The sequence below is a fragment of the Anopheles arabiensis genome, chromosome 2, assembly GCF_016920715.1.
Source record: "Anopheles arabiensis isolate DONGOLA chromosome 2, AaraD3, whole genome shotgun sequence".
Classification (NCBI taxonomy): Eukaryota; Metazoa; Arthropoda; class Insecta; order Diptera; family Culicidae; genus Anopheles; species Anopheles arabiensis.
The window spans coordinates 33,483,606-33,504,110 of NC_053517.1; the positions used below are offsets into that span (position 1 = coordinate 33,483,606).

At 42.6% G+C, this 20,505-nt stretch overlaps 1 protein-coding gene across 1 annotated transcript; it reads left to right on the forward strand.

Annotated features, from left to right (window-relative positions):
- The first annotated feature begins 1,164 nt into the window (after positions 1-1,164).
- LOC120897999 lies at positions 1,165-5,902 on the forward strand. The gene is made up of 2 exons (XM_040303267.1): positions 1,165-2,009; positions 2,089-5,902. Exons 1-2 carry the CDS (start codon positions 1,165-1,167, stop codon positions 5,900-5,902), a joined length of 4,659 nt encoding a protein of 1,552 aa, XP_040159201.1.
- Positions 5,903-20,505: the final 14,603 nt, after the last annotated feature.

Here is a 20,505-nt window from a genome sequence, read left to right on the forward strand (position 1 = left end):
ATCATTGCTGCTACTTATTCGCTTCAGTTGAGATCAAATCAGACATCAGATCAGACGCTGGACCATCTACCAAGGGTTGTGTTGGAATACATTGGGGACGAGAGCGTTGGCTTCATTTCAAGCTTCCTTCGCACTTGTGTAAGCTCTCTTGAAAAGGGTGTTTCGTTTTCTATTGGGCACACTTGAAGGTGTTTCAAAAGGAACACTCGGTGAATGAGAGATGTGTTTTGCAGACGATTACAATCTCTAGACCGCTTAAAGTCAAATACCCTGTGAGTGGCATCTTACCACAGGGTAAGGTTTTGCGATGCAGATATTGCTGCTGCAGGTTTGAAGTTGGAAAATAGGTGAGTTTAAATTTGAAAAATGATTTCTATAATACATACAACGAAGAAAAATGTGTTGCATTTTGCCTTTCAAGGATTTCTATTTTTAAAATAAAATAATTGTTTTATATAATTACATGAATGATGATTGTTAGAGATTGTAATTTGAATTTATTAGTTCGAATTAGTTCGAGTTCGAAATTCGAACTAAATTTAGAGATAGGAAATGAATTCATAGGCATAGATAAGGATACAGAATGAACTAAAATGAATTATGTAATGAACTCTTGACCATTGAATATACAGTTGCAACCGGACATTTGAACGAGTCGCATTCATTTTTCTAACCGGCACAAGTTTTTGGAATTATCGGGAAAGAAAACGAGTTTTACCACGTAGCCGAACATTCGTGAGGTTTTCTCACATTTTTGGTCCTTCGAACCGGATACGTGCGTGCTAAGTGTTTTCTTTCGCTCTGCATCAAGAGCAACGGCAAATTCGGAACGCTCCGCATCACGAGCACGGTGCAAGTCATCATTCGCGCCATTTCGAATTCTCGCGCTCGTTCAAGTTCATTAGCCCTGCAGCAAGGGCATCGGTCGAATTTTCGTGATCGTGAATCGTGATTTATTTTTCCCGCGTAAATTCGAATTGCTACAGTTTCGTGAACGTTCATATCGCGTTATCGACATTATCGTGAAAATCTGACGGAAGCTAAGATGGACAAGAAGATAAAATCTGCTCAGCACAAAAACTCGTCGCAGTGGAAAACATTAGGGCGCTGGAGCGCTTTAAGCAGAACTTCAAACCCGAAAATGTAGGTGAAATCCCGGAGGTTATGGAGTGTTTGGAGCAACACAGACAGGACTTTTTTGCCGCGGTGGCAAAGCTGGAAGAGTATGACGACACCAGTGATGCGATTCAAGCCTGTATTACTGACAGGATCGATATGGAAGAGCGCTGCCGGCGGTTAAAATCGTTCCTTAGAGAAAACCAGCGGAAGGAAGCCAATTCGCTCAATGACTCCTTATTGGCAAACTCAACCCTAGCGTTTGGACGGCCAAATACATCAAACATTCGTTTTCCCAAAATCGAATTACCAACGTTCGACGGTGATTCGACAAAGTGGTTATCATTCCGCGATCGCTTTGTCGCGATGATTGACGCAAGTGTCGAGCTGCCGCCAATTGCAAAACTGCAGTACTTACTTTCATCCCTGAAAGGTGACGCTGCGGTTCCCTTCGAACATGTTACTCTGACCACGGAAAACTATTCTGTTACCTGGGCTGCGCTGCTTAAACGATACGACAACTCACGGATGCTCATTCGCGAGTACTGGCGACGGCTACATTTCCTACCTGCGATTGCAACAGAAAGTGTCGATGGTTTGACGTCGTTGGTAGATGAATTCGTGCGATATGTGAATGGGTTGCAGAAGCTGCATGAACCTGTCGACTCATGGGACACGCCTTTGTCCAACATGTTGCTGATGAAGCTGGACAATGAGACCATTCTGGCGTGGGAAAGACATTCTGTGCATAAGAAAAAGGATAAGTACAGCGAGTTGATCGAATTCCTGCAAGACCGAATTCGAATCCTAAAATCGAGCCAGAGTATCTCGTGCGATCGGATTGTGGCTCCGATCAAGGTGGCCGGGGCACATCGGCCCACCGCACCACGGCGGTCGGTAACCAACGCTGCTTCTGTGCAAAGGAATACTCCCGTTTCATCGACCATTCAACAAGTGACCTGTCCATTGCAGTGTGCAGATCATCACCTGGTTCGAGAATTGCCCGGTATTTTTAGCCAAAAATACTCAGGAGCGGCGAGAAATCGCACGGTCAAAAGGTTTGTGCTGGAATTGTCTCAGTTGTTCCCATCAAGTGAGATCGTGCAAATCCGAGTATTCTTGCCGTTCGTGCAAGGAACGGCATCATACGCTGCTTCATCAACCACTACAACAACCTACAGTCGCTTTGTCAGCCCAATCAGATGATGATATGGTGTTTCTCGAGACGGCTATTGTGTTCATCGTAGACGATTATGGAGAGAAACATGAGGCACGGGCGCTTTTGGATTCGGGCTCTATGTCCAACTTCATTTCGGATACGTTAGCTCGGAAGCTCATGACACCTCGAGCGAGAGTTAATGTATCAGTGTCTGGCATCGGAACTTCAAGGCAGCAGATAAAGGGTTCGACCACGGCGATCGTTCGTTCAAGGAACCTTCAATTCACCACCCCATTGGAGTTTCTGATCCTGGATACACCCTCGGCGGACATTCCCACCTCACCAATCAACGTGTCTTCGTGGAACATCCCGGAGGTAACGCTAGCAGACCCCACGTATCACATCCCAGGCAAGGTCGATGTGGTCATCGGTGGCGATACGTTCTGGGAGCTGCATACCGGACGTAAGCAATCTCTCGGTTCGGGTCTGCCATGGTTGGTAGAAACGCAGTTTGGATGGGCGGTAGCAGGAAATACAACGCATTCGTCTCAACAACATCGGGTGTGTAATATGGCAACGAGCGACAGTCCGTTGGAAGCCATATTGACGCGGTTCTGGGAGAGCGAGACCATCTTCGACGAGCCCGCTCTATCTCTGGAGGAAGACATGTGTAAACGTCATTTCATCTCTACTACAACCAGAGACCCATCTGGCAGGTATGTCGTACGTTTACCACAAAATCCTAATTCGAATGTCGTTTTAGGAGAATCGAAAGCAATCGCTGATCGTCGTCTCCTAGCGGTGGAACGGCGGCTCAAGTCTAACCCTGCAATGAAGGAGGAGTATAGTAATTTCATGTCGGAGTATGAGCGCTTAGGCCACATGAAACAACTCACCGAGCCGGTGGACGATTCGTGTGAACACTACTATCTCCCTCATCACGCGGTGCTTAAGGAATCGAGCACAACCACCAAGGTCAGGGTAGTCTTTGACGCGTCGTGCAAGACATCTTCTGGCTACTCCTTGAACGACAAACTCCTGGTTGGGCCGGTGATCCAAGACGATCTGTTCACCATCATCGTTCGTTTCCGGTCTCACGCAGTCGCACTCTCAGCAGATGTTGAGAAAATGTATCGCCAAATTCTCCACGATTCTCGCGACACTGATTACCTGCGCATTCGGTATAGAAGAAACACCGCAGAGCCGATTCAGACGTTCCAACTACAAACAGTAACATATGGCACGTCTTGCGCACCCTTCCTAGCAACAAGAACGCTAAAGCAGATCGCTCTCGATCACAAGATGCAATACCCCCGAGCAGTGGATCCTGTATTGCACGATTTTTATGTGGATGACCTGCTAACGGGAACAGACGAGTTGGCAGACGCAATTGAAATGCAAAGGCAGATTACCGAGATGCTCAAGCAGGCTGGATTCGTGTTGAAGAAGTGGGTATCGAACGTACCCGAAGCACTAATCGGCATTCCTTCAGAAGACCTTGCCATCCTTCCTACTCATGAATGGCAAGATCCCCAATTTGTATCGACGCTTGGTCTGGTTTGGGAGCCAGCAGTTGATATGCTGCGATATCGGATCGATCTACCAACTGCTGCGACGATGTTGACAAAGAGGCTAGCTTTGTCCTACATCGCCAAAATCTTTGACCCGCTGGGCTTGCTTAGTCCAACCATTATCATCGCTAAGCTCTTTATGCAACAACTGTGGAAGTTGCAGGAAAACGGGAAGCCATGGGATTGGGATCGTGAGCTACCATCACATCTCCAAAAGGAATGGACGGCATTTCATTCCAAGCTGCATTCACTTCGGGAAGTGCGCATTCCGCGTTACACTTCAATTCGGCAGGCAACAAACGTGCAGCTACACATTTTCGCGGATGCTTCTCAGGTGGCATATGGTGCTTGCTGTTACGTCAGGGCAGAAAACGATTCGACAACATCGGTGCAGCTGTTGGCAGCTAAGTCTAAAGTAGTATCGTTGTCGAACACACACTCTATAGCGAGACTCGAGCTCTGTGCAGCGCGGTTGGCAACGCAACTGTTCCGGAAGGTCAGTCAGTCCCTCAACGGTGAATACGATGCTTTCGCTTGGACTGATTCCATGACCGTGCTACATTGGCTCAATTCAGCACCACGGAGGTGGAAGCCTTTCGTTGCCAACAGGGTGGCACAAATTCAAGGAGAAACTCGGATCAAGTGCTGGAGGCATGTTCCTGGTGTAGACAACCCAGCAGACGATGCATCGCGAGGTCTACTACCAGACAAATTGCAATCCTGTGAACGATGGTGGCATGGGCCACATTGGTTGAGCAGCAAACAGGAAGAATGGCCTATAAGAGAACCTGCAATTGAAGAAACCGCATCAATAGAAGAAGAACGTATTACACAATCACGAATAGCTGCAATGTCGATGGAGGACGATTTCAACAATAAGCTATTTGCACGGTTTTCAACCTACCTCAAACTTCGTCGAACCATGGCGTATTGTTTACGTTTTGTGCAATGCATGAAGACACCGAAACCCGCAATTACGTCACCGACAGCCAAGGGTCATGCTTCGATTCAGGACATGATTACATTGATTGCACCTCCATCTCGAGACGAACTCATCCAAGCTGAGCTTCAGTTGTGTCGGTTAGCTCAGCAAGATTCATTTGCGGATGACTTACCCGCGGTTAAAAACGGCATGGATCTACCACGCAATTCAAAGCTGAAATGGTTGTCTCCCTTTATTGATGAGGCGGGAATCCTGCGTGTTGGTGGCCGGCTTCACAACGCACAAATAGCAGAATACACGAAGCATCCTATACTTCTTTCTGCAAAACACCCACTCGCTGCATTGTTGGCAGTCGCGTATCACCAGAAGTATATGCACACCGGTCCGGAACACTTGTTATCCATACTTCGTGAACGCTTCTGGATAATCGGTGGCCGTAATTTGACGAAGTTGGTTTTCCATCGGTGTCACAAGTGTTTCAAGGCCAAACCTACACTGGTACAACAATCCGTTGCAGATCTTCCGACATCAAGGGTTACACCCACGAGACCGTTTGCTGTCAGTGGTGTGGACTATTGCGGTCCGGTATTGCTGAAGTCGCCTGTTCGCAATAGAAGTCCCACCAAGGCATACATCGCCATCTTCGTGTGCTTTGCAACACGAGCGGTCCACATTGAGTTGGTGAATGATCTCACTACGGCGGCACTTTTGGCAGCACTAAGGCGCTTCGTGGCTCGCAGAGGCAAAATCGCGGAACTGCATTCGGATAATGCTACTACGTTTAAGGGGGCTGCACACGAACTTCATCGCCTCTACGAGATGTTTAAGTGCAGCAATAGCGAACGCATCAAAATCTTCAACTGGTGTGCCAATGAAGAAATTCAGTGGAAGTTTATTCCACCTCGAGCGCCACACTTCGGAGGACTGTGGGAAGCTGCTGTACGATCCGCTAAACAGCACCTAATTCGCACGATAGGAAGTACGAGCCTCACTCAGGAGGGAATGGTAACATTGCTAGCGCAGGTCGAACAATGCTTAAATTCAAGACCCCTGATTCCGCTTTCTAGTGAGCCATCGGACACGCAACCGCTCACTCCGGGTCATTTTTGGTAGGGTCGAACATGCTGGCGTTGCCACAAGTTGATAGGAGTCAGGTGTCAGGCAATAGATTGAAGGAGTTTGATTTGGTGCAAAGGCATATGCAGCATATATGGTCGCGTTGGTATCCGGAATACTTGCAGCAGCTTCAGGCCCGGGCCAAACGTTTAATAGTTCCACCAGTGTCGATAGAAGAAGGGCAATTGGTAATCATAAAGGAAGACAATATACCACCTACCTTGTGGCCAATGGGTAGAATAACACGATTGCACCCAGGAAAGGACGGCGTTGTTAGAGTCGTAACACTTCGTACAGCTGCAGGAAAGGAGATAGTACGCGCAGCAGCTAGATTGGCAATCCTTCCAAATCCAAACGTATGTGAAGACAATTAACCTCGAACACCAAAGTTAGGAGGCGATCAGCGCGAAGCACATGCGTAATGTAAACAACCACACCGCACATACACACGACACGATACACGAAGTGACAGATCGACACTTGCAACTTGTACAACACAACACCACACTTGCACAACATTTGCTATCTCTGAGGCGAAGTTAGATCGAGATACTTCTTCATTTTCTTATTATTTTTTTTCAATTGTATTTTCTGAATGTTTTAAAGAAATACTTTCTTTGGCGGCCGGAATGTTGGAGATTGATCATTTGAATTTATTAGTTCGAATTAGTTCGAGTTCGAAATTCGAACTAAATTTAGAGATAGGAAATGAATTCATAGGCATAGATAACGATAACAGAATGAACTCAAAATGAATTATGTAATGAACTCTTGACAATTGAATATACAGTAGCAAACGGACATTTCGCATTTATTTTCATAACCGGCACAAGTTTTTGTAATTTTCGGGAAAGAAAACGAGTTGTACCACGTAGATGAACATTCGTGAGTGGACAATGGTGTAATGATTTGCAATTCTGTGAATGAAAAAAAAACGAAATTTCAAAGACGTTAATCTGATTTCTAATATAGTTGATACTTCATGCATTTTTGTGAATTTTTTGTACAAAATTATTTTTTGAAATCATTTAAAAAAAATTTCCTTGTATTTTTTTACCCTGAAGTTCGTTAGTTGAGTTTACTAAAAATTATTTGCGTGTGGTTGTGACATTTGGATCTAAACGGATAGTTTGAAGTTCCCTGTTGTATTTTTACTAGAATTATGTATGATAAGAATCAATAGAACTATATGACAATATTTTAAATCACATCTTTAAGCTATAAAAGTGAGCTTGTTCGTAACAATTTGCATAATTTCACATTATATTACAAAATCGACAGACACTGCGATAGTTCAAAGGATAACATTTTGATTCGATGGCAGCTAAACATTAATATTGCTTTCCTTTCATCTGTACCAGTGTCATTCAAAGCTAACTTTCTTTGTTACAGACATAAAATAGCTAGACCTACCGAGACAGTTTTCGCTTCCGATATAACCCTGCCAGCAGTCGGAAAGCAAACAGCCCTCGAGGGTTGAAATAGCATGACTGGATGAATGCTGCGTCTCGTAGGGCACACCACCGCACACGAAAAGCCAGTCAGCCAGCCAGCCAGCCAGCCAGCCAGTACAATGCACACTGGCCACCGTGCACCCTTGGGGCAAGCACAAACCTGTCTGTCACGTTAAATACAGACGAAAATTGAAGTGAAAAAGAAGTGGCGAAAAGATATCAAGTGACCGTTTGTTGTAGACGATGAGAAGATGATGGTTGATGAATGGGCCTTACTCTTGTAGCGTGCAGGACAGCGCCGTCGCCGACAAATGTTTCTTTGTGTGGTCATTTGGGTGTGCCGTGATCGGAACCGTTTATCGCTAAACGGCTCGCGTTGGTGTCGGTGTTGGTGTGTGAATTGAAGAGGAAAAAGTTAAAATTAGTCTGAAGAAGGCTGCAAGACAAGGGCAGGCGAGCGAGCGTGGATGAGTGTGAGACGCCGCATGTAGTGTGGGTTGTGCTAATCGAGCAAGTATTCGCCTTCCGGCGTCACTCTGTTTGCTTCAATCCTTTTTACCTTCAGCGCTGAAGGAACGCTGGAAATAGCTCGTCGGAAAGCCGTTGCCTGTTGTTTAGCAAGACATCTGGATGTAATCTGTGTGAGGTTTGTTAGGCGTATGTTCCCCAGCCGCAAACTTTAGGACTCCCGGGAGACTCCGAACCGAAGTGCGAGTGTTCCACACGGTTACCCGTTATTTTGGGCCGGGAGGGTTTTTCTTGGTAACGCTACATCATGGCTAGTGGATCCGTTTCCTCACAGTTCCACCCGTCCGCAGCGAGTTAATTATCGCTCCGCTGGGTTTTGTTTCGGGGCCCTCCTGTTCGGCGCACACAGTCTACCGCTGGGTGAAACGGAGATAGAGCGAAATGTTATGTTATTAATTTGGTCCCGATTTCGTCCCAGCACACGGAAGCTTATTAAATCTTCCCCTCAAGCAAGTTCATTTCACCACCACCATTAGCTCCAACACTATCCACCTACCCACCAGATCTTGTACACTGCGTGGCCGTGGAACGAGTTGCCGGGTTGCGTGTGCTACATGCTAGACGCACTTTTACGCGTCCTGTGTGCGCCTGTGTACCTAATTATCCTCGGGCGGTAAGCGGGAAAGGTTTACCGCTTCGCTAAAGCAACCAACACCCCCAGTGCCCCCTCGTTTTGGGACAGGAAAAAGGTTGAGCCAAAAGTTAAGATTTCGTCGAACGCAATCCTCCCGACGGCGGCGATGTTGTTCGAGCAGAACGTGTGAGCGACAGTTCCTCGCTGGCGGCACTGGAGCGAGGAAAAGACGCATGCGAGAAGCAACGGCTTGTGCCACTGCCTTGAAGGGAATGAAGTTTATTAATTGTAATCGCGTATGTTACGGTGTGCAGCAGCAGCTCGGATTTGCCGGGTTGGTTCGGGCAAAGGAAAACAGTGTTGGTGCTTAGCCGACATTGACTGTAGCCGGTAGCCGGCGGGCGAAGTGAGTTAATAAGATACGGACAAGAACATCCTGAGCTAGGCGTTTGGGGTTGTTTTGCTCGTTCAATTGTGAAACTTTTTCGAATCCGGTTGAAAGTTTAACAAATAGGAAAATTGAGCAGAAAGTTACCCTGTGATGGGCTGATTTGGAAGGAGCCGAGCATTAGAGCGAAATAGAGAATAGTTTTCAGGGACAATTCTAGAACGGTAGCAATGCTGTATAGAAATATATCGTGCCTGTTTTGTAAGTAAGGGATTGTGTTGGTTTGTGAGATGAAAGCTTTCGTCGAAGGAACAAATAAACTGTTGAAAATGTATATTTATTAAAGGGAGACCTTGAAACATCGTGAAATATTGCCCTGGTTTGTGAATATGTATTTAGTACACAAAATGTGTGTAATTATTGAGAAACCGCAAGCTGAATATGATAAATGTGGCGCGAGTGAAAAGATTCAATGCTAAGTAAGGTCTTCACATTCATTCTTTCATTCAGCGTGTAATCCCTTTGACATCCTTTTATGGCACTCCTCCCTTTGTAAGGCTATGTGCGCCCGTCAAACATTTCACAAGAACGTATGCTCGTTGTTCAACTCGCAATCTTTTGTTTAATGCTGCATTTAAATCCCAGCTAGTACAACAGGAAAGTGGCCTTGACCTGCTTAAAAACACTACACGTGGTTTTGAGTCGTGTTTTTAAGAGACATCATCAGACTATATCAAGGTAATGGAGCGAAAAGAAGAAAGAACTAGTAAGCGATGACTTATTTTTTGGAACTAGTAGACAAAAACATTCCAAGAAGTATATGAGTAAACTGGAAAAAATGTAGCCATGAACAAAGGAACAAAATCAATATTTCTTATTAGGCAGTGCTGCAGACATGACAACTGAAACAATAAGGGCAAAATTAGCCTCACCAAACTGCAGCCGTTCTGTTTGCAACGCTCATAAATACGGTGAATGAGGCTGCATAGCGAACAGCGTTGTCAAACAACTCCATAAAGCACTTTTTCGCACGTAATACATGCATTATTTTCCACCCGAACGCTTTCATGCCGCCGCTCATTGACGCTCATCGGGGGAGCTGTGTTCCTTTGTGTGTACGCTCGTACAGGAATTATTGCTACACCGCCGTGCCTGTCGATGTCATCGGTATGAGTCTGACCGTGGGAGGGAGGTGGGGGTGAATTTTCCAGGTGGCAGTAGGGAAGGGACACACCATCGCAGTGCGTCCCGGCAGATGAGTATGCTCGGTATTTCGCGGAAACGCTAATCGATGTCAGTTTCACGCTGCAATGAATTAAGCTGTTCATAAATCAAGCGCCTTTTTCGGTCCCCGGGATGGACCGGGTCTGTTTGAGCAAACACAAAAGTGCCGCTGGGAGAAGGTGGATGAGAGCAGGGAAGGTGCTCTTTGAGCTTGCCCAGTGGATCCGAGTTTTTTTTTAAATGCCGAATATAACTGGTAGTGATCGAAGGCGGACCGATAAACGTGGCCATTTCGAGTGATAGTCGCTCGGATGAAGAATGGTGGAGATTTTTTTGCTCTCAGCGTTGGCCGTGTTTTATGGCCGTGTTAGAGGATGGCAAAAGAAGAAACAAAGAGGGGAAGGAAAAAAAGATGCACAAATCTGTCCGGTTTAATGTTGGCAGTGATAATGGCTTGCCAAAAGTAGTTTGTCGTCATACGCCACCGTACTCGATAGAGCCGACTGTTTTAGACTATCGTACTTCACGTGACAGACCTATCAGGCACAATGGATGGATTTTTGAGATGGCTACCGACGGAAAAAAATGATGGCGTTGTTTCAACGGTGCTTTGCTTTGTTTTGTGTGCTAGTGTGATAGTGAAGCACTTTTAGTTAATATAAAGATGATTGATTTTGTTGATTATTCTTTTTGTTAACATCAACATATCATGCAGTATGTTTTTTTTTTCTTTTTTTGTCTTCAATTAGTTAGTACTTTTAACAGGTCTAAAATATCAAATCAAAAAGAGTTTTTTAAATTTCTTGACACAAAGTTCACAGGGTTTGTAGTCCAATAAACAACAGTCCACTAGTTTATTGGACTGGTAACGCCTGTGTGCTTGAGCTGAAAAATTTAATCCTTAATGTGCACGAATCGACGTTTGTAATTTGCAGGCTTTAAAAATCTATGCTGAAAATCTGAGGGTAGTTTCGCTTGTGGTTTTTTTTATTACTTCATTTCGCTTTCTGGTTTTGATTCGCTGGTGTGCGATGATGAGTGAGGTGTAGTTTGTGTTGCTCTCCCTGTTGAAGTGTTTAAAGTGGTGAAAAGGTGTAAATAGTGTGGAAATTTTTGTTACACATGACGACTGAATAACAGGACTTTGATATGTAGTGAAGTTGTATCGAGAGACGATTGAAATACTCTTGATTTTAATTAATTTATTTTGTGTTGTTTCAGTAGCTGTAAACAGTTTCAATGTGTTAGTGAACTGTACGAACGAAGGAGGATCTCCTGAAATAGCGTATAACGTGTATTAGTATTAGTAGTAAGCAAAACGGGCATCGATCATTACTAATACACTCGGTGTGCTGATGAGTGTTCGTAAACACTCGTCATGAGTTGCAAGAAATGTATAAGACCGGTGTTGATTAGTGACGACCCGGTTACTTGTATGGGTATATGCCATGGTCAATTTCATCGAGCTTGCACAAGGCTTACTAAGCCAGCGGCTAAGATGATTAACGACATAGTGAACGTGAAGTATTGGTGCGATGATTGCTTGGAACAAGAAGGCTCAGGTGCATCAAAATCCGACGAAATGCTAGAAATCAAAGCGATTTTAGAAAATATTAAATTGTCAATTGTTGCTATCGAGGAGAAAATTAAAACGAGTGTGTGTGAAGTTGTTAGCATTGGTATTACCAATATGCAGAAATCTTCGATAGATGCTATTGAAACGAAATTGGCCAGTAGTGTTAGTGATGCGGTTAACACCGGCATCTCTAGCATTGAGAAAAAATTAAATGCAAATGTTGCATGCAATATGCCACAAAAAACTTGGTAGAAAAATCTGATGCAACTTCCCTTATTTTGCAGGATACTGAACACACTGATTCAATAGGTACAACAGAATGGACAACTCTAACTCGTAAAAGAAAAAGGACAAATAGTGGAAGGATGGAAACTCCTAGAAATACCAAACTTCCCAATGTCTCAAAAATAGATAATCAAGTAAAAAACAATACTGGGACTTTAATAATTATACCAAAGATAGATCAAACTTGTGACAAAACTAGAAGCGACATGAGAGCGAATTTGGATCCAAGAATACATAAAATAACAAATTTCCGTAATGGTAAGCCTGGTCAAATTATTGTTGAATGGGCTTCACAAGAAGGGATTGACCATATAAGAAAAGAAATACAGACATCTTTGGGTGAGAAGTATCTAACTTCCTTGCCAACTAGAAAGTTCCGTATTATCGGTTTGTCGGAAAATTACAAAGAAGACGAAATGGTAGATCTCATCAAAACGCAAAATAATGGCTTTTCAACAGCGTACATCAAAATTTTGGGAAAATTTGAAAAAGCTGACTATAAATACAAAAGTATAATGTCATAATTGAGGTGGATCACGACACAGCAATTTACTTAGACAGAGAAAAAAGATTAATATTGGATTTGATAGAGTCTACATACACGAATCTTTTCATATCATGAGATGTTTTAAGTGCGGACAATTTGGTCATAAGAGCACAACATGTGATAATGAAGAAACTTGTTCCAAATGTAGTGGTAAACATAAAACATCAGATTGTAAGTCGTCATCTGAAAGCTGCATTAACTGTTCCACCCAAAATATGCAAAGAGGATTAAAACTGAACACTGCTCATTCAGCCTTCAGTAAAGAATGTCCCACGTTTAAATGGTTAAAATCAAGAAAACAGCAATTGAGTAAGTAGCAATTGCAGAATAAACAAAGTAAGAACGTACAGATGTTATACATGAATGTGGCTGGATTGTCGTCTAGTCACATAATGTTGAATCATATTGTACAAACAATTCAACCTTGGTTAGTGTTTATAACCGAAACACACATTGTGGAAGCTGAAGCTTTCGAACAGTTTGGAATTCCTGGATTCACGGCAATTTCATGCTTATCCAATTCTCGACATACTGGAGGTGTGACTATATTTATAAAAGAGTCGATAACTTACAAAATTTTAATTAATGAAGCTCGCGATGGAAACTGGTTTTTATCAATTTCTGCGACAATAAGTAAGAAATCATTCATATTTAGTCTAGTGTACCATTCACCAAGTTCTAGCAATGCCCATTTTGTTAATTTACTCGAATGGTGGTTTGATAAATTTCTTGATCTTGGAGAAGACAACATTCTAATAGGAGATTTTAACATCAATTGGTTGAACTCCGCAGAATCTAAACCACTGAGACAGCTAATGGAATCTTTGAACATGAATCAGATTATTACTGAGGAAACTCGAATAACTCAGCGAAGTAAATCTCTAATAGATCATGTATACTGCAATCATAACTCATTCATAGCGAAGACTGATCCTACATTGAAAATAGCAGACCATGAAACAATTGTTCTAACTTTACAAAAATGCAACGTTTCATTAAACAATAAAAAAACATTTAAAAGTTGGAAAAGATACAGTAAAGACAAAATATGTTCATCTGTGAATGTTAATCTACCAATCACAAATTTATGTTTGCATGATAAAGCACACCGGCTAGAACAAGTAATAAAAATAGTATAGCTCAACTCATTGATGTTGCTGTAGTAAATAATAACAATTATCAAAAGTGGTACACCGGGGATTTACAATGTAAAAGCAGCGCTTGGACAAACGCTACTTCACATTTTTAAAACCAATTCAGAGTTAGACTGGTTATCTTATAAAACCAGTAGAAATTGCTACCTACGTGAGCTCAGAATGACGAAAAGAAATTATTTTGAGCGAAAAATAAATGAATCAAAAATGATAGCAAACAATTGTGGAAGTTGTTAAAAGTTGGTTGCAAACAGGTTCCAATGAAACAGGTAGGGTGCAATTTAATGACAAGATAATCGAAGATGAATCAGAAATAGCCCGGTTGTTTAATGAACACTTTGTCAATAGTGTTATGGACATACATAAAAGCATTCCTCAATGCAATGAACCAGAGCAAATTAAAAATATGGAGCAAACAAGAAAACGATTTCACTTTCAGCCGATTGATATTCAAACACTCCAAAGAATCTGTTTCAAATTGAAAGGAGCTTCTGGACTTGATGATATAAATGGTAAAGTGATACGAGATTGTCTCAGTGTCACAGGGGACACGTTACTTAACATTATTAACGATTCTTTGATTACGGGACAATTCCCAAATACTTGGAAAGAATCAATAGTGATTCCCATCCCTAAGATTAATGGTACAATCATTGCAGAAGAGTTCAGACCGATAAATATGCTAAACACCCTAGAAAAAATTTTAGAACTCGTGGTGAAGGAGCAATTGGTTCAATACTTAAAGGAAAATAAATTATTAGTTCCAGAACAATCAGGATATAGAGAATCTCATTCCTGTGAAACAGCTCTGAACCTTGTACTTGAGAAGTGGAAAACCAATTTAAACAAAAAACATATAACATTAGCTGTCTTTTAGATTTGAAAAGAGCCTTTGAAACAATATCGAGACCTTTGTTAATCAATGCCTTAAAAAATTCGGTATTGTGGGACAAGAACTTGATTGGTTTAAAAATTATTTAGAAGGGAGAACTCAGAGAACTCGTTTTAAAACCACAACATCGGAATCTCTTGAAAACTCATTGGGAGTCCCCCAAGGAAGTGTACTTGGTCCTATTTTGTTTATTATGTATATAAATGACATGAAAAATGTATTAAAATTTTGTGATATTAATCTCTTTGCTGACGACACGGTGGTCTTTCTCTTGTAGCTCTGTAAAAGAAGCAACAACGAAGCTGAATGAGGATCTGGCCTCGCTAGATCAATGGTTGAAGTACAAAAATTGAAATTAAATGCAAAAAAACTAAAATGTTAGTGCTGTCCCGTACCAAGACTCTCTTTAACTTACAGATCAATATTGATAACGAGGCCATAGAGAGAGTTAAAGAAATAAAATATCTTGGAGTCACAATAGATGAAGAACTGAAATTTAAAAGCCATATTGATAATATCATTAAGAAAATGGCGAAAAAATGCGGGATTATTTGTCGACTAAAAAAGACTTAAGTGTTTTTGCAAAGATACAGCTTTACAAGTCTCTTATGGCTCCACATCTGGATTTTTGTCCGTCAATTCTTTTATGGCTAATGCAGGACAAATGACAAGAATGCAAAAACTGCAAAACAGAGCAATGCGAGCTATTCTAGGATGCGGATGGTATACGTCGTCATTGATTATGCTGGATACCCTAAAATGGATGTCGGTGAAACAGCGGGTAATGTACCAAACAATGATTTTTGTTTATAAACTCCTGAACAGTCACTTGCCTCAATATCTTTGTGATCGGGTTGTTCGAGGATTAAATGTGCACGACTACAACACAAGAAGAGCAGCAGATCCGAGAGTTCCTAAGGTTGAGACAGTATCAGCAATGAACTCTTTGTTTTTCAAAGGCATACAAACTTTTAATTTGATGCCCAGAGTAGTTTGTAATGCAGAGACTATACCCCAATTTAAAAGACTGTGTGCAACTCACATCAAGGCCACTATTGTATGAAGTATGACTGTTGTGACAATAGTAAGGAAGTAGATTAATTTAGAAAAGACGAAATCTGCGAATGCGTGAATGAAATATAAATTGATAAATAAATGTTTTAGTCACTTGTTGTGTAAACCTCACTTGTCATCACCAGCTTTGATGATGATGATGATTTTAGCTTTTTTTTTTTGTTTTTGCTTTTATCTTTTTCTATATATCTTTTAAAATTAAATTTAAAAAGTTAAAATAAATAAACAAGTTAACACAAAAACAAAAATAAAGGAAAAGAATGAGTCGATATAGCATTGAGACACGCGCGCGAAAAATAGTATATATAATTTGATAACTTTCCTGGGGGTAGTGGTCTGGTCCAATGCAACCCGAAACGTGAATCGTCATAAATTGTACAGTAACGGAATAAGGAAAAAGTACGCTGTGAGATAGTTTTGAAAGTGGTTCTCTATCGCCATTAGTTGGTTGTAGGTTGAACCGGCTATACAAGAGAAACGAAAGCAGGTACCATGTATTGAGACCGACCATGACTGCTTCATAAAGAGGAGAAGAAAGAAGTTTTGTAGCCACCACGTTCTTGAAATACTTACTTGCCTTATGATTAGATTATTTGCATAATTACTAATTTACAACAACACAATTATCGATAAGATACAATCGTTCCTCTCAATACTATATCGGGGTAAGAGGTGGGACTCATCATCATCATCATCATCATCATCATTTCTTTAACTCCATACAATAAAAAAAACTAGCTAACAACGGAAAAACTCCTATACGATTAAGTAGTTGAGTCTTAATTAGTATTGAACTACTTGCTATAACTATTCACCTTTTTCAAACCTGTGGTAAATTATGCATAAAACAATTGCAGTTGCGCAAGAGAACGTGTTTTTTATATCCTTAAAAAATCTTAGTTCTCGAAATTTAGACGAAAAAAAACGCTTTTGTATTATATTAACGGCTCGCTCTGACCAGCTTTGGTAACTAGTCCATACTCTCCAAGGCAATGTTAAGGAAAACGGGAGCCATTCGCATTCAGACAAACAATGGAGATATTGGGAATGGATATAGTTATTCTAAAGTGTCGTTTTTGATCGGCGTAACACTAGTTTAACACAGTATGGTCACTCAGAAAATGCATCTCATGATTGTGCTTTAAAATGAACCCCTTTTTCGATTCAGTTTATTGACTACCAGGAAATTGAGTAAGTAAGAGCTACAAGCCGGTCTTGTGGTACAGTCGTCAACTCGTACGACTTAACAACATGCTCGTCATGGGTTCAAGCCCCATAGACCGTGCCGCCATACGTAGGACTGACTATCCTGCTATGGGGGGTGATCAATAAGTCACTGAAAGCCAAGCCCACAAGTGGTACAGGCAGGCCTTGACCGACTCCGGTTGTTGAGCCAAAAGAAGAAGAAGAAGAAGCGCTACAAGCAGATAGTTTTTTATCGTTTTTCGCACAATTAAATACGATTTATGAATTTTAGTAGTTTTTTTATGTGTACTGTTCAGCGTATGATTGAACACATTTAAGAGCCTCCGAACACTTTAGAGGAAATACACGTACAAATGTAACATTGTTAGGGGTGTACTCTCATAATTCGGTTACTATTTGAATTACTTTAAATGTTCCAACGGGATACCATGGTAAAAGCTCACCGCGTTACTTCCGTTTGCGTATTTTTTCTCTCTTCAAACTGTCAACCACGCAGTCGAAAACGGAACGGAAATAAATTCAAACTAATTCCATTTCATCCTTCAATTCCTCCGGAGCCTATCCTCCCGCTAACCTTCTACGCTGCTTGCACGGTGCGCTGTAATGCACAGCCCTCAACTCCTCAACCATCCGGACCGTAAATTAATTCAACGCATATTAAATTTACGCCACCGGGAACTGACGCAAACGTACTCCCACCGGAGGAGGTGATGGGATACAGCAGCCTACATTCCGCCACTAGGCACCAGCACTTTAAAGCATATTTTGCAGCAGTTCTCGCAGCTTTAAAAAGGTGTTGCGCTCGCGTGCGGTACGATGCAGCATTCGGAATGGAACGGAACACGACTAAACAACGCACCGCAACAAAACAAATAAATTGCTGGCACCGAACCGATTCGTTCACGGATGGGCGCCATTTGCGTGCGTTTGTGTGTGTGTCCGTTTCGGTTCCCGTGCCATGCCCTATCGGCAGATGCTCGTCGCCCTGTTCGGGCACAGCTATCAGGCCAAAATTAAAGCATTTTACATGTTTACGTTATGGTGTTAATGGAAAACCCATAAAATGTTACTTTCACCCGCCATTAAATTACTTTGGCGCAGCGGCGAGCATTTTTTATGTCCATTCTCCGTGGCCCAGCCGAGCGTGGGTATTGTTTTACTGGCGTTTTCTTAGACGAGATTTTCTAACGCGTCGCAAACAAATCTACCACGCCACGTGCCAGGAAGCGCTGGTCGGTTAGATCATACGTTGACTTACGCCTGCCGTCCGAAAGGCGCACAGCGAGCCGCCGTCTTACGGGTGGTTTATGTTCCACTAGCAGCAGGCCTACACGAATTTGGCGTGGAAAGTGTAACCACGATTACGAAGGTTAAAGGATTTCGGGGAATGGTGGGGGACGATGTTTTTCACTTTTCAAGCTTAAAACCAACCAACGATGGCGATGGGCGAGAAACAGCAAGCCGTTTCTTAGCCGACTTGGAGGTTTTTGCTACATAAACACACCAACACACACACACATGCAATTTCATACACCCTCGCTCATGACACACAGCAACAAAACGGGGTGAAAGTTCAGCACCAAGCTTACGACGCGCGAAAACCCATACCGAGTGGCAACACTCTAACCTCATCCGTCTGCTTACATCCTGTTTGCTAACGATGCTGTTGAGTTGCCTTTCACTGTTGTTGCGTCCTTTTTGCACCTCCCCCTTTTCTTTTAATGTCGTTACTGTACCTGCTACTGGACAAAAAAAAAGAGGTACAAAAAGACGAAAGCTTTCACTCGCTAGCTCGCTTGCTTTCATCCTTGGGACACATTTCCCCCCGAACCAGGCCCGTACCATAATTCAGGTGTCTTTATGGGTTTATTAAAGTGAACTTTTTACGATCAATTTTCTATTAAATTCAATTCCGTCGGAAAAACATGATGTCATCGAGCGGATGGCTGGCGGGACTGCCGCTTCTCGCACCCCTATCCGTTTCGTTCCAATTGCTGCGAGCTACAGGTTGAATGTGCTTTTAATGCTCAATAAAATGACATTTGCCTCGGTGGCTGGAATGAAATGATAGAAAAACAGACAACATGTACACAAACACACTCATTTGGTGCGCACATAAACGTCGGGAGGAGGGAGAGCGTGCCGGCCGCCCCCTCGTGTTTCTGATCGAACAAACAATTTAAGCCCACGTTCGCTCTTAAGCCAGCCCTCATTCTGCGAGGTGATGCGTTTTAATGAGAGACATAAATTTTTGACAGCTTGCGAGAAGTTTCGGTGTAAAATTAAAAACACCGCACAGGGCACAGGGCGTAAAGGATTGGACAGAGAAAAGAGTGAAGATAGGAGGAGGGGGGGAATTATGAAGCATCACCAATAACCCATATTATCAGCAGCGACAGCAGCGAATGCTTGGAGCCGAAATGGATGCCCATTTAAAGGTTGGTGATCACGAATAAAATTAAACTTGTGCCATCCACTCACGGTGGAAACGCACGGGAACCGCCTTACCGATCGAGTTGCCAAGCGTTGGAGATGGGAGTATTTTTATTTCCCCGTTAAAAAAAAAAAAACAAAATCGCTTCCCGAATGCAAGAAGGTTGAAATGTAATTGAATCTGGTACGAGCACTTCTTGGCCTAGTGAGACACGCCTTGTAAGAAATGCTGTATGAAGTGAGGGTGAAGCCGAGTAAAGGCAGGCAGCAGATAAGATCAGACCATTCAGGTACAGGGGTTCCGTTCCGATGCGCACCTTTTACCGCGGCGTTCGGTTGGGGACAAGTGCCGGGGGACGTTGGCTGCCTGCTGGAAATAGCGTGCGGCTGGAAAGTATTAATTATTCATAAGCAATTTCTTTGATCGTCTGCAGTGAAATTGGTTGCACCGGTACTGGGGCGCGCCTCTACTCTTCACCACGTACCAACCGTGACCGTAGGAGTGTTTCTTTACGTGGGTGTAAAAGCGAAATCGTACCGTAGATCGGACGGAGGCAAGAGAGAAGGGAAGGTGCTGCTTTTGCACACGGTTACACAAAAATCGATTAGAATAAATCAAATTTCGTTTCGAAATGGTCGGTTGGGATGGGTGGCGGTGGAGTGTGCACGGTAATCGGTAACCATATTTCATGGCATTTAAATTATTTCCTCTCCACATTGGGCGGCGCACTGTTTCACTGAACGATCGGTAAATTTGCTTTACGATCCAATGTTTCCAGGGGCTGACCTTTGTTGAAGGTAACAGTGGCCGAAGAAGAAAAAAACACGGGAGGAAGGGAGGGGAGAGATGAAAGATTTGCTTTAAAGTATTTCGATAACGTTGGCTGTTAGTAGTTGGGGCTTGTAATGGAATTCACCTTGAACTTGGTAGCGAGCTTTATTTGGGGAGCTTTTCAATAGATTTTATCGGAACACAATACTGTAGATGTTGTTCAATCTAATGAGTGTGTATATTCGTGTGTTAAAGGCATAAAGTGTATGTGTGTTGAACTGGTTCTTATGTCAAATAAAGGGATAAAAAAACAAGAAAAACAGTGCTGCTTTCTCCCCTATTCCATGAGATTAGTTCTTAATGCAGTGCTGCAAAATGTCACTGTCAATGTCACCAAAAATCTGACTGAAACAAAATCCATATCAGCGTCATGTACTCAATTGTGATAATCAGAGATAGTTCTCAGAACGGTTGGTGTGACCAATACATGCTC